This window comes from Dasypus novemcinctus, chromosome 5, assembly GCF_030445035.2.
Source record: "Dasypus novemcinctus isolate mDasNov1 chromosome 5, mDasNov1.1.hap2, whole genome shotgun sequence".
NCBI lineage: Eukaryota > Metazoa > Chordata > Mammalia > Cingulata > Dasypodidae > Dasypus > Dasypus novemcinctus.
In genome coordinates, this window is record NC_080677.1 from 130,193,717 (window position 1) to 130,207,237 (window position 13,521).

Consider the following 13,521-nt stretch of genomic DNA (forward strand, 5'->3'; position numbering starts at 1 on the left):
ATGTGTGATTATCGTGCTTCTATGAAAAAAAAAACAACTCCCCATAATAACTCCCGGTTTGCGGTCCCGGCCTAACCAAAACGGAACATACTTTGGTTCCAGGAAATAAAGCACAGAGACAGAAGCCTACAGTGCCACAAGCGGCCGACCTTCCGCCGTAGCCCTGGGGGCCGAGGGTGCATCGGGAGCGTGCTGGAAGCGCGAGGACGCGCGGCACGCCCGGGACAGCAGGGGGCGCGCTGGTCGCTGTTGCCGTGCGGCGCGAGCCTGAGGCGCGTCTAGGCAGGAGACCTTCCCAGGGTGCACTCGGTGCCCACAAAGCGACAGCTGAGGGGCCGCTGCGGGCCGAGTGCGGCTGAGCCTGCTTCGCGACCTGAGCTCTGTCCGGGTCGGCTGCCAGCCCAGCCCAGCCTCTCTGCGGCCCCGGAACGCGGCCTGCGTATCCCCGCCCGCCCAGAGCTTCGGGAGCAGCCCCGGGGCCGACTGTCCCGCGCGAGAGCGAGCGGCGGGGAAGGAAGGGCCGGAGCCCGCGGCACCGCCTGGGGAGAGGGCCGGGAGGCTGACCCTGCGTGTGGCTGCGCGGCGGCGGCGACTCCCCGAGGTCCCGGCGGAACAGCAGGGCCATGGCCGAGGCGGCTCCGGCTCCGGTAAGGGCGGCCCCGAGGAGTGCTGTGAGGCCGGGAGGGGCTCGGTGCCTCCAGCTGTGCGACGCAGACCTCGGAGAGCAGGAGGGCGGGAAGCAGGAGGCCCGGGAGCCCGAGAGGCGACCCGAGCGGCCGAGAACGGGCGCTTTATCGCAGAGGTTAGAGCAGCCGGATGGAAGGAATCTCGGCGCTGCCATTTCGCCTGTCGCACCGGTTTTTTGTAGTTGCAGCTGGCCCGGGAAAGGGGCCTGAGTGACTGGGTGTGAAACCTCCCTCGTCAGGCAGAGCAGCTAAAATTGAGCGCTGCTCTAAAGAGGAATTGCCCTTTGCCCCTCACCCTGAAACCCCCGATCTTGCATTTGTGAGGTACGGGAATTACTTGCTTTGAAGATTTTAGACACGGAGATTATTTTACAATATTTAAAGACGAATGAGTGAGAAAGGACAGAGAGAGGCTTCATGTTAGCCCTACTACAGCCTGTCAGAAACAGGGAAGTGTTGTTTGTTTTCTAATCACTCAGCCATTCTCAAAGCTTTGGGAGCTGTCTCACAAAATCATTGTCAGTGCAGTCTACCTGAGCCATACACAGTCTGCAGGTGTGGTGGTAACAGTAAAATTTGTGTTGAAGATCTCCTCCCATCAGTCTTGGTGAGGACAGGCATTCCCCTTGCCTAGTAGGTAACAATGCCAGACACAGGAGGTCCTCCATAAGTATTCCTTGAATGAATGACTGGCACAGACTCTGAGGATGGAATTAGCCTTATATGTGTGTTTATTCATTCAGTTAGTGTTTACTGAAGGCCTACAGTGTGCCAAGAGCTCTACCAGTTGCTAGGGCTACAGTGATGACTGCACACAAGAACCATTTAGAATGAGAAGGGAATAGTCAAGTAACATAAGGACTGAAAAGTATTCCTTGGATTTACCAACCAGGAAGCTTTAGGTTACTCAAGGAGAGCCATTTTAGTGGGTCAGGAGCCATAATGGTCCATTGGGCAGTGACTGGAAAGTGAAAAAAGGAAGAAGTTTGAGTCAGGAGGGAAAAAGGGAGCAGTAGCAATGGATGGAGAAATAGCGCAGAGGGGAATGCCATCTCTACTCGACCTATTTTTCATTTTTCCAATCTTTTTTTTCTAAGATGGCAGAGATGAGCATGTGTCTAGGCCAGCACTGTCCAACAGGGATACAATGGGAGCCATTTTCTAGTAGCCACGTTTAAAAAGTAAGAAGAAACAGGTGAAATTAATTTTAATGATATTTTATACTTAACCCAATATATTCAAAATATTTTGACATGTAATCAATATTTTTAAATTATTAATGAGATAGTTTTCATTTTTTCCCATACTAAGTCTCCAAAATTTGGTGTATATTTTATGATCACAGCACATCTCAATGGCACTAGCCACATTTCAAGTACTCAGAAGCCACTTATGGCTAGTGACTATCATACTGGACAGTGCAGGTCTGTTTTATGGAGAAGAATCAGGAGGTAATTGAATTATTGAAGATAAAAAAGAGAAAGGAACAATGTACTTATAAAGGTGGAAGGGGGATGGCATTCAGTGCATAAATGGAGAGTCTAGAATTGGATAGAATAAACCTTTTTCCCCTGAGAAAGAAAGAAGAAAGCATGGATAAAGTATGATAAGTTTGAAGTGAGAAGGTGTGTAAAGAAAAAGAAAGTTGAAAGAGTTTAGGTCTAATGATTCTAATTTTATCCTCAAAGCAGGAGGCTAGGTCATTTCCTGAGAGCAGGTGGTCTTCTTGGAGTGGACAGAGCCTTATTACTCAAAGTGTTCTTCCTGAATCAGCAATAAATCAGCATCAACTGGGAGCATGTTAAAAATGTAGAATCTGTATTTTCCTACCAGGCCTACTGAATCGAAATCTGCATTTCTATAAGGTTTCCAGGCATATTAACTTAAAAAGCACTGTACTAAAAGTTTAAGGAGGGAAGTGGATGTTGCTCCATCTATGGTATGGGAGGACCCGGGTTCAATCCCTGGGGCCTCCTGGTGAAAAAGAAGAAGAGAAAGCATGCCTGCGCAGCAAGCCAGTGCTGGTGTGGCGAGCCAAGTGCCCACATGGTGAGCCAGTGCCCCTGTGGCGAGCTGAGTGCCTGCACTTGTGCCCACGTGGTGAGTCAGTGCCTACGCAGTGAGCTGAGTGTCCGCATGGTGAGCCAGTGCCTGCACGAGTGAGTCACGCAACAAGATGATGATGCAGCAAAAGAGAGATGAAAGGGGAGAGTCAAGGTGAAGCACAGCATGCCACTGTGGTGGTGCAATTGACAGGGAGCCTCTCTTCACATCAGAGGTCCCCAGGATTGAATCCTGGTGAATCCTAGAGGAGATAGACAAGAAGAGAAGACAAAAAGAGAAAAAGATACAGAAGATCACACAGAGAATGGACACAGATAGCAAAAACAGCAGGGCAGGGGAGGGGGAGGGGAAGAAAAAAAATTAAATGTTAAAAAAAAAAGTTTAAGGAGTATGCTGAAGGTTTGTAGTTACCACTTCATGGAATGGGAAAGGAAACAGGGCATTGGGCAATATTGAGGTCCCACTGAGATTAGAGACCATTGATGTATATGGATGCCAGTTTACCCAGTTGTGTGATTTCTTTTAGTAGGTCTTACCAGCCTACTTATGGAATGGAGAATGAGAACACTGGGACTGATTCAAAGTTGAAGGTTAGCTGAGTAGAAAGACCAATGGAGTGAAAGGGTTGAAATGATCATCCAGGGAAGAAAGCAAAGCCAGGCATAGGCTGATAAAACTAGGAAAAAATGGAATGGCTAAGGGACTGGAGCTGTTAATGGGATTGCACACCAGATGAAATGAGAATAAGGGAGTGAGTGAACTGGAAAGATGGGAGTTTGTAGCCAGAGAATGCTTTATTCAAGTTCATAGAGTTAGAAGACTTTGTAGAAGTCATCTTAATTCAACCTCCTATTTGTTGTAGGAATTTCTTTCTTTTAAACCATTCTTTTAAGTATCTTTGGTGATAGGGAAGCCTGTGGTTTTCTTGGTGAGATCTAATTAAAAATTATATAGGCCAAAATTTGCCTGCCTGAAAATTCCATATGTTCATCAGTTCTGTCCTTTGGAGTCATTAAATAGATTAAATAAGTTTGTTCCGCCTTCTGCTTTATAGCCCTCAAATACTTGAAAACAGCTGTCATGTTTTCTCCAGACTCAACATTCTCAGCTTATTAAATTATTAATAATAATTAATGATTGCAAATTGTGGTTTGTAATCTGGTAGGTAGAAAAAGCCAAAACGTAAATATAGAAGGCCATTTTCAAAGGGCATTGAGCTCAATGAAACCAGGAAAGGATCTCTGTACATTTAGGCCTTTTCCAGAGACAGAAGATGCAGCAGCAATCTGAGCCTGTGGAAGATTGGCTCTAAGTTCTTACATCCTAGGGAATATGCTAGGCTGGTTCTTAAGGATCCAATTTCACTCATTCACTGTCTTACCTGATTGATCGCTGAATCAACAAAGCAGTTATCTTGGCTTTTTGATACCACTGAGCTTCAGAAAGATGAGGCTTATGCCCACTGTACTAAAACTATATTTAGATTAATCTGGACTGGAAAATTAAGCAGCCCTTATCTGATTTCATTTTGGAATTAGGGTTCCTGCTAACACTCAATGTCTTGTTCCATCTCTCCACTACCCACAGACTTCCGAATGGGACTCTGAGTGCCTTACATCCCTGCAGCCCCTACCTCTTCCCACACCCCCAGCAGCAAATGAGGCACATCTGCAAACAGCAGCCATCTCCCTATGGACAGTGGTAGCAGCCGTGCAGGCCATAGAGCGAAAGGTGGAGGTCCACAGCCGGCGACTCCTACACCTAGAAGGACGGACAGGGACAGCAGAGAAGAAGTTAGCCAGCTGTGAAAAGACAGTGGCTGAGCTTGGGAACCAGCTGGATGGCAAGTGGGCCATGCTGGGGACTCTGCTGCAGGAATATGGGCTGCTGCAGAGGCGACTGGAGAACTTGGAGAATCTGCTGAGAAATAGAAACTTCTGGATCCTGCGGCTCCCCCCAGGTATTAAAGGAGATATCCCAAAGGTAATACCTTCACTTCTGAATGCCTTAGACAAATAGTAAGGGGTAGTCTTGCTCAATCACTTAGACATTTTTATTTCCTTTAAAATGTCTTAAACTGTCTTAGGGGAACCATGAAGTTGTTTTATGTTTACCTGTGTGCTAGAATCTTGCTGTGGAAGCTAAATTAAATATTATTTATATCAATCAGTTTGAATTTGGTGGAATTCTGGTGGAAAAAATTAGAGGGAGGACAAGAGAAAGGATGTAGAGTGAAATATAAGGGTTTGGACTGCTCTCTGGGTCTAGTGTTGATTTAGATCCTGTCCTTTAGCATCCTTTGCAGAGGAAGAGTGCTGCAATGCTAGGGCCCAGCCCTTTCAGAGGAATAGCTCATAAAACAAAAGGAAATAAACATTACTTTTAAGCTATGGCAAACATTCTTGAGGCAGCTAGTTTCCAAGCATACCCATTATTTACTCATTCATTTAGCAAATATTTCTTGTATACTTATTGTTTGCATGGTCTACATCCTGAGAACACTGAGTGAACAATTCATATAAGCTCTCCCACTTTTCTGGAGCTTACACTTTAGTGGGAGAAAAAAAACACAGTACAAACAAACAAGAAAATAAATGAATATAAGTGCTTTGATAAAAATAAAGGAAAGAGCTATCTGGGATCTATTTTAGAGTGGATGTCAGAGAAGGTCTAATAAAGGTGCTAATATTTTAGGCTGGGACTGGATGATGGGAAGGACCCAACCATGAGATCTAAGGAAGAGATTTCTAAGGAGAAAAAAATTGTACTAATTGTCTAAGGTACAAACAAACTTGGAACAGTGGGGGAAAAGAAAAAGGCCAGTTTGTTGGTGTATAGTGAATGGAAAGAACCATAATTGGAGAAATGGATAGGGCACCAAATTATTTAGGGTAGTGTTTTTCAGCCCTGGCTGTACATAGAAGCCACTTGAAGGGCTTTTTAAATTTTGACAGGCATCACACCTAGAGATTTGACTTAAGAGGTCCAGGATGGGGCCTAAACATGAATAATTTTAAAGATCCATAGGTGATTCTGATATGCGACCATGGTTGTGAACCACTGATGTAAGTTTTTAAGATCGAGGTAAGGAGTTTGGGTTTTATTCCAAGTATAGGGGGGAGAAATTGGAGGATTTCAAGCAGAGGAATTATATCTAATTTATATTTTTAAAGAATCACTTTGGTTGCTTTGTGGAAAATGGATCATGGGAGCGAAAACAAGCAGGGAGAAGGTAAGACAGTTCTCATAGTCAGGGATGGATGTGGCTTGGATGAGGGTAGCAGTAGAGGTGTTGGAAAGAAGTAGACAGATTCAGGATTTTTATTTTTATTTTTTTATTTTTATTTTTAAAAGAGAGAGTCAGCAAAGAGAGTTTTTTTTTGTTAGTTTTTTTCTTATTTTGAGGTCTGGGGATTGGGGATTGAACCCAGGACCTCATGTGTGGGAGGCTGGCACTCAACCACTGAGCCACATCAGCCCCCCCTGGAAAAATGGCCTTGGGGTGGGAAGGAACAAGAATTCTTCTTTGGTTGTGCTAGGTTTGAGATGTCTGTGATACATTTAAGAGAGTTATTAAGTGGACTCGAGTTCAAGGGAGAGATATATTTGGGGGCTGTTGACATATGGATAGTATTGTAAGTCATGTGGCTGGAAATGATTACTTTGAGAGAGAAAGTGGAAAAGCAGGAAAAAGTCCAAGGACCACACTCTAGGGGTAGCAGCAGCCAACAAAGGAGATTGGGAGGTAGCTAGTGAAGTAGAAAAATAAAACAGGAAAAGTATGTGATATCACAGGAACAAGGAGGAAAAAGCATTTTAAGGACAAAGTTGTCATTTAGGTTGAACATGTTACTGAGAGGTCTAGAAAGATGAGGATAGTTAATACACTTTGGCAACATACTAGTCACTGGTGGCCTTGAGAGTTGTTTCAGTGGGGTGGTGGGGATAGAAGACTGAATGGAATGGTTTGAAGAGTGAATGGGAAGAGAGAAAATGGAGAGAATGACCCAAAAAAACCCAACTCTTTCAAGTTTTACCGGGAAGAGGAGCAGAGAATGAGACAGTAACTGGGAGGTATATTGGAGTCAGACTGATAGAGAACCTTCCCCACATTTTGTTTTACTTGTGTACCTGGAACCCTTCCAGAAGTTCTTTGGGGAAACTTAGTATTTGCTAAAAGAAAAGGTTAAGTTTTAAAGTTACTTATTATTTTACCTGGAAAAGGTAAAACATCTTAAACGACACAATCAAATATAAAATAATGTTGTGATTCCTCTTAAAGATTTCTTCATGAAATTAGAATGTATTTAATTCTAGTCAGAATGTATTGAGGACCTCCTAGATTGAAATAAGAGAAACTTTTGAGTCCTTGCTTTGTTGAAAAACGCCCTTATTCTGCCCTTACTTTTGAATGCCAGGTTCCTAGTTCAAAATTCTTTTCCCTCAAAATTTTAAAGGCTTTGGTTGTTTTTTTCCTAAGATCAGATGCCATTAATGAGACGTTTAATGCCAAATTAATTCTCATTTGTTTGTAAGGAATCTATATTTTTCTCCCTGGAATTTTTTGTTATCTTATGCTTATATTTGTTTTTCTAAAATTTATTTTAGAAAAAATAAATTTTAAAATCTTTTAAAATTTGTTTTGGACACTTGGTATGACCTTTCAGTCAGAAGACTGGAATGTTTTCAACTCTGGGAAATTTTCTTCTATGGTTCTATTTTTATAATATTTCATTCCCCCTTCTCCACTAATTTTCAAACTTTTTCTTATTTTCTTCTTCATTTTTAAAGCAACCTGAATTTTAAAAATTCATACTCTAAAAATTTTTTCCAATTTTTAAAATATAGAAATATCATAAGACTAGTACAGTAATACAATCACTATTATATATTTTTCTCAAACAGTTTAATTTCAGACCTCATGACAATTCACACCTATATATACATTTCCTAAAAATAAAGACAGTATCCTATACAACTGTAATACAATTATCAGGCCTAAGGCAATTAAAAATAATTCTATAATCTTATCATCTGATACCCTGAATTTTTTTTGAATTGATGCAATATCTATTTGAATCTCTTTGAGAATATGTACTAGAGGTTTGTTTGATTTTTAGTTTATTCTATCGCCTGAATTGTTTTTTTCCCCTCCGATCATTTGTAGTGTTTGTTCATCTTAGTGCTGTTAGGCTGTTTTTGTTTTTATTTTTGGATTTATTTTCCTTTATTTTTATTTTATTTTATTTTTTATTAGAGAAGGTGTAGGTTTACAGAAAAATCATGCTTAAAAGACAGTTTCCATATACCTGGTGCTGTTAGTTTTCTTCAAATGTTGGGAAATCATTCTTGGTTCTTTTTTCATATTCATGAGTAACGGATTAGGTTGATTAATAGATTAAACACAGGAAGAAAATGTGTTTCCTTTGCCACTGTGTAGATCTGTTTAACCAACAGATCTTTCCTTTACAGGAAAGAGCTATTTTCATAGGTACTCGATATAGGTAGGCCACACTTTAAGGTGTGCTGGCAAGGGGCAAAATGCAGGAACCACCCAGAGGCCAGAAGGAGTAAGATGGTATTCCAAGTTATCAGGATCTGTACTAGGATCCCATGCAGTCTCAGGTCATTAAATTTCTTTAGAGACAAGGACTCTGGTTTCAGCTTTGGCGTAAATGCTGCTGCTCCTTATTTTTCCCAGGGTTGAATGGGGGTAGTAAGGTAAGAGTCCCTTCTTTTCTGAAGATAGGGCTTTAAACTTAATTCAAAACCACTCTTTACTCCTACTTATAAATTACTCATCTTTTACATCCTGCATAGCGCCTAACACCAGGCTGAGCTCAAGTGTAGATATTCAGTAAAGAATTTATTTTCATTTAATCTCACAATACAAGATTCATAGTAGCTTATAACAAAGATACATATAATAATGTAGTGACAAAATGGAGATTAAAAAAGGATCAAAATGGGCTTTCAGTTCAAGATTATAAACTGAGTACACATTTACTTCCCTCTTCTCCCAGAATTCCATTGAAATAACAGTAAATAGATCAGGAGGGATTATATCCATAATTCTTCTAAGAGTGAGAAGGAGAGGCATCATTGGACCAGAGTTTTTGGTGAGTTTTTCATGGAGTGGACAGAGTGGGAGTGTGCTGAACTCTAAAATTGAATGGGAAAGCTGTGTCTCTGATTATGCACGAGAGGACTGCAGTTGAAGAATCCAGAGAAATCCTAAGTTCAGAAATGGCAGATACATTGAGTTAGGAGTAAATTTATAGTTCTAGTCCACAAGGAATAGAAAATTTTGTCAGGGAGAAAAGGCTGACACAAATGAAGCAAATTGAGAGGAAAAAAATAATTTCTTAAAAGTATTGCTAAAGGATATTTATATTTCTGAGATTGAGCATAGAACCTATGAAATACCAATAAATTTTGATCTTGTAAAATATAAGTTAATATCCAATGCAAACCATATAGACTGGGAAATGGATTGGAGGAAGAAAAATGTTAGTATTTATCCAGTTCTGTTAAGCTGGTCCTCTTTTTTTCCAGAATAAACTTTCCCTAGAGTAGACAGCAATGTGTCTGGCATCCGCAGGAGAGTACAGCTGTACAGCTATTGCTAAGAAGAGCCAGCTCCCAAACTTTGATTTTGTAAACATCAAATAATCTTTTACACCATAACTTTGTTTTCTGAGCAGACCAGCCTGGATGTCAGGCCAAGTGTAATTCTAATATAAATTAAAACTACTTTTATCCTTATTTATTAATCTGTCTCTTGTGAGTTTGCATGTTTTGTTCTGTTTTTGTTTTTGTTCTAATCAGATCTCCAGAGTCTGAATACCTCTAGGAGAACTGACAAAATTGGATTTCAAAAGTTGAGGCCCAGACACTGGAGTAATAGGGGTGATTCCATCAAAGTATGGGTCACTCTAAAGTAGTCATTGCCTCTACTGCAGAAAGTAGGGTTGTTAGAGGTAGAGAGCTACCAAAATAACGCCTAGGATCATTCAAAGTGGGGTAAAATATTCGACTGTTGTTGTCCACTATGCCAATGTTTTAGCCAAGAGATTAGTGGCAGCTCAAAGAAGGAATTCCTGTAGCCCCCTAATCCTATGATCCAGGCAAAAAATTTAGAGAACTATAATGATTTTAGAAGGTGAGGTATTAATAGAAGTATTGATAGAGGGAGACCAGAAGTATAACCAAGTACCCCTTCTTCCATGAAGCCTTCCCCATTTCAGACAGCACTGAGCTCTCTTTTGTGTGAATACCTGTAGTACTTGTTTATTCAGTAAACATTTGGTTAGCATCTGTGTGCAAAGCACTGCTTAGTGCTGTGGAGGCTAGATATGATTTAGACATGTCCTTGCCTTCAAAAAGCATCACATCCTGGGAAGCGGCTGTGGCTTAATCAGATGAGCTCCCGTCTGCCATATGGGAGGCCCTCGGTTCCCGTCCCGGGGCCTCCTTGTGAAGGCAGGCTCACCTGCAGACTCCACGGAGAGCCGACTCAGCAAGGTGACGCTACAAAAAGAAGGGAGACGAGCGAGAACACAGAAGAGCCCACAGCGAATGGACACAGAGAGCAAACAGCAAGCAAGCAACTGGCGGGGAGGGGAACTTTTAAAAAGTAAATACAGACACAGAATGCACCCAAAAAAAAAAAAAGCATCACATCCTGTTGACTCTACCTTGGTAATCTTGTCCATATCTCCTATATCTTCCCTTTGTAGCTGCGCCCAGTTAGGTCCTCATTGACTCTTGCTTGGTTTCACTCAAAAACTTTCTAATGCTCTCTCTCCCCCTAGTTATATAACGCTTGTTAAATTAATATTCCTAAAGTCCAGCTAGAATCAGGTCACTTTTTTGCTCAAAAGTCTTCTATTACCAACCAAATAAAATCCAGACTCCTTAGCCTGACCCCATTCTAACTTTCCAGCCATGTCTCCCACTATTCCCCTTTTCATACCCTACCCTCCAGCCAAATTGAATGAATTGCGCTTCCTGCATCTGTGCCCCTTAATTTGTATTGCTCCATTAGGATGTCCTTCCCATACTTGAAGGTTCAGTTCAAAAGTCACCTCTTATAAAGCCTTCCCAGTGTCCCACATCTAAAAATTATTGTTCTCTGAATTCTTGTAGCCCTTTAGCCACACTTAACTTAGACAAATAATTTTCTGCTGTGTATTAGATTCCCCTTAACAGCCTGTAGACTTAAGATCTGTTTGATTTATCCTTCTATCCCTCTGTAGAACTTTGCACATGGTAAATACTCAAGTATTTTTTCTATCACAACAGTTCTTAAATTTGATCCACAAACTCAAAGGACAACATTATTTTCATAATAATATGGTATTATTTTCATTTTTACTGTTGACATTTGCACTGGTGGTGCAAAGAGTAAAACTGCCTTCACTAAGCACAAATCAAGGCAGTGGTAATAAATTTATTAGTAATCCTTATGTTCTTCACTGCTATGTATTCACAGTTAAAAGAAAAAAATGTCAAAATTCAGTGAACCAATATTTTCCAGGTGACCAGTGCAGATTGTTACAAAACCATGCATGGGTAAAATAGCCATTCAAAGTGTAAAATAGACTTGTAATTTAAGGTAAGAGAATATGAAAAGTTCACTGATATTATTTCAGATTCCACATTGCCACTAAAACCCTTGAGAAACTTCCACTTGTCAAGTTTTGGTGTAGTAGCAAAGAAAAAATAGTTAGTCGAAAAAACTCCTAAATACTCCTTTCTGAATGTGTAGCTACATATCTGTGCAAAGCTACATTTTTTTCATATACTTCAATCCAAACAGTATCACAATAGATAAAATGCAGGAACAGATATGAGAATCCAGCTATCTTCTATTAAACCAGAAATTAGATTGGCAGAAATTTAAGACAATACCACTGTTCTCCCTAAATTTTTTTACTATGTATAATAATTATTTTTCTAAGAAATATTATTTATGTTAACATGTATGGTTTATATTTAACATGAATTAATGCATGAATTTTTAAATTCCCATCTTAATTTATAATATGGTAATATTGATATATATAATATAAATGATAGCTCTTAGGATTCCTCTGTAGTTTTGTTTGTTTGTTTTTAAGAGATTAAAGGAGTTTTGAGACCAAAAACTTAAGAACTGGTATGCTAGCATTACATTTCTTTCTCTAAGGGTCTCACATCATGACCCCAGTAAAGATATTCCGTTTGATGCTCCTTTTTTCAATTACCATGTTCTCACATTTTTCTAAGCTCTCAGTTACATCATCTATTCTATGAATTATTCTTTTTGCCCTAAGACTTCTCTCAGAGTACCCTTCTTTATCCTTTTCTAAGCTAGATTGATTCCTTTTGTAGCCTACTGCACAACTCTTGTTCTGGGACTTCATTTAGTTGTTCCTTAATTGCATCCACTATTTCTTGAGTCACAGTATTCCTCTTACTTATTCATGTGTTTTGTTCTAGTATATCCTCAAGAAACTTCCTAAGAAAAGATGCTTAGGAGATACACTTTTTGAGTCTTTGCCTATTTGAAAATCTATTTAATTCTATATGAGACTGATATTTTAACTAGCTGTAGAATTCTATGAAAATACTTCTCCCTAAGAGATTTGGAGACATTGCTTCATTATCTTCCAGCATACAGTATTAGGTGAATAATCTGCTTTTTGTTCTTTTGTAATAACTTTTCTCTTTATGGAGAAACTGTCTTTCTCTCTCTCTCTCTCTCTCTGGAAGCTTCTGGAGTTTCCTTTTAAATACTCGATGGTATGAAATGTCATAATGATGGATTTTTTTTCACTTGTTATGCTGTGTGCTTAGTGTACGCTGGAAATTTGTGTCCTAGAAAGTTCTCTTTAGTTATTAATTTTTAAAAAAAACCTTTCTTCCCCTTCATTTTCTCTATTCTTTGTGGAACTCTTATTTTAATTATATGTTGAATGTTCTATATTGACTCTTTTTCTTTCTCTTATTTTTAATGTCTTTTTGTTCTGTATTCAGGGAGATTATCTTGAATTTATCCTTAATCTTTTATTGAACTTTTTAGTTTTGGAAAAATTTGTGGATATATATCTATTAATTACCAGGAGTCTTTCTTTTTCCCTGATTTTTCTATAGCATTCTGTTTTTATTTTATGGGTATAATATCTTCTCAAATCTTCATGGGATTGCTGATTAGGAAGTTTTAATTCTGTTCCCTAATTTCTGTTTCTTCTGTAGTCATTTATTCCTCCTTTTCTTTTAGCCCTTCTTCATGTCATTGGTCTTTTCTAAATGGTCATTGTTACCTATTAATTCATATTTAAGAATAAAACTATAGAAGTTGGCAGAGTGAGAAGGTTCAGGGATCCATCCTCCCATAGAAACTTTGAACAACCAGCAAAAACTGGCAGAAACATTTTTCTTAAAGCTCCAGAAAATGGCTAAAGGGGGAAGCGGATGTGGCTGAAGTGATTGGGCTTCTGTCTACCATATGGGAGGACCCAGGTTCGATCCCTGGGGCCTCCTGGTAAAAGTGTGCCCATGCAGTGAGCCGATGCCTGCTCAAGTGAGTCACATAGCAAGATGATGATGCAACAAAAGAGAGATGAAGGGGAGAGTCAAGGTGAGGTCCAACAGAAACCAGGAACTGAGGTGGCGCAAGTGACAGGGAACCTCTGTCCACATCAGAGGTCCCCAGGATCGAATCCCGGTGAATCCTAGAGGAGAAAAAAACGAGAAGAGAAGGCAAAAAGAGAAATAGACACAAAAG

At 40.1% G+C, this 13,521-nt stretch overlaps 1 protein-coding gene across 1 annotated transcript in view; it reads left to right on the forward strand.

Moving 5' to 3' along the window:
* The first annotated feature begins 221 nt into the window (after positions 1-221).
* Positions 222-13,521, forward strand: part of ZNF398 (zinc finger protein 398) — a 56,550-nt gene continuing 43,250 nt past the window's right edge. Inside the window, exons 1-2 of the mRNA XM_004484248.4 lie at positions 222-647; positions 4,338-4,733. Coding sequence (XP_004484305.1) covers positions 624-647; positions 4,338-4,733 — 420 coding nt within the window. The 5' untranslated portion in view covers positions 222-623. The remainder of the gene's footprint in view (positions 648-4,337; positions 4,734-13,521) is intronic.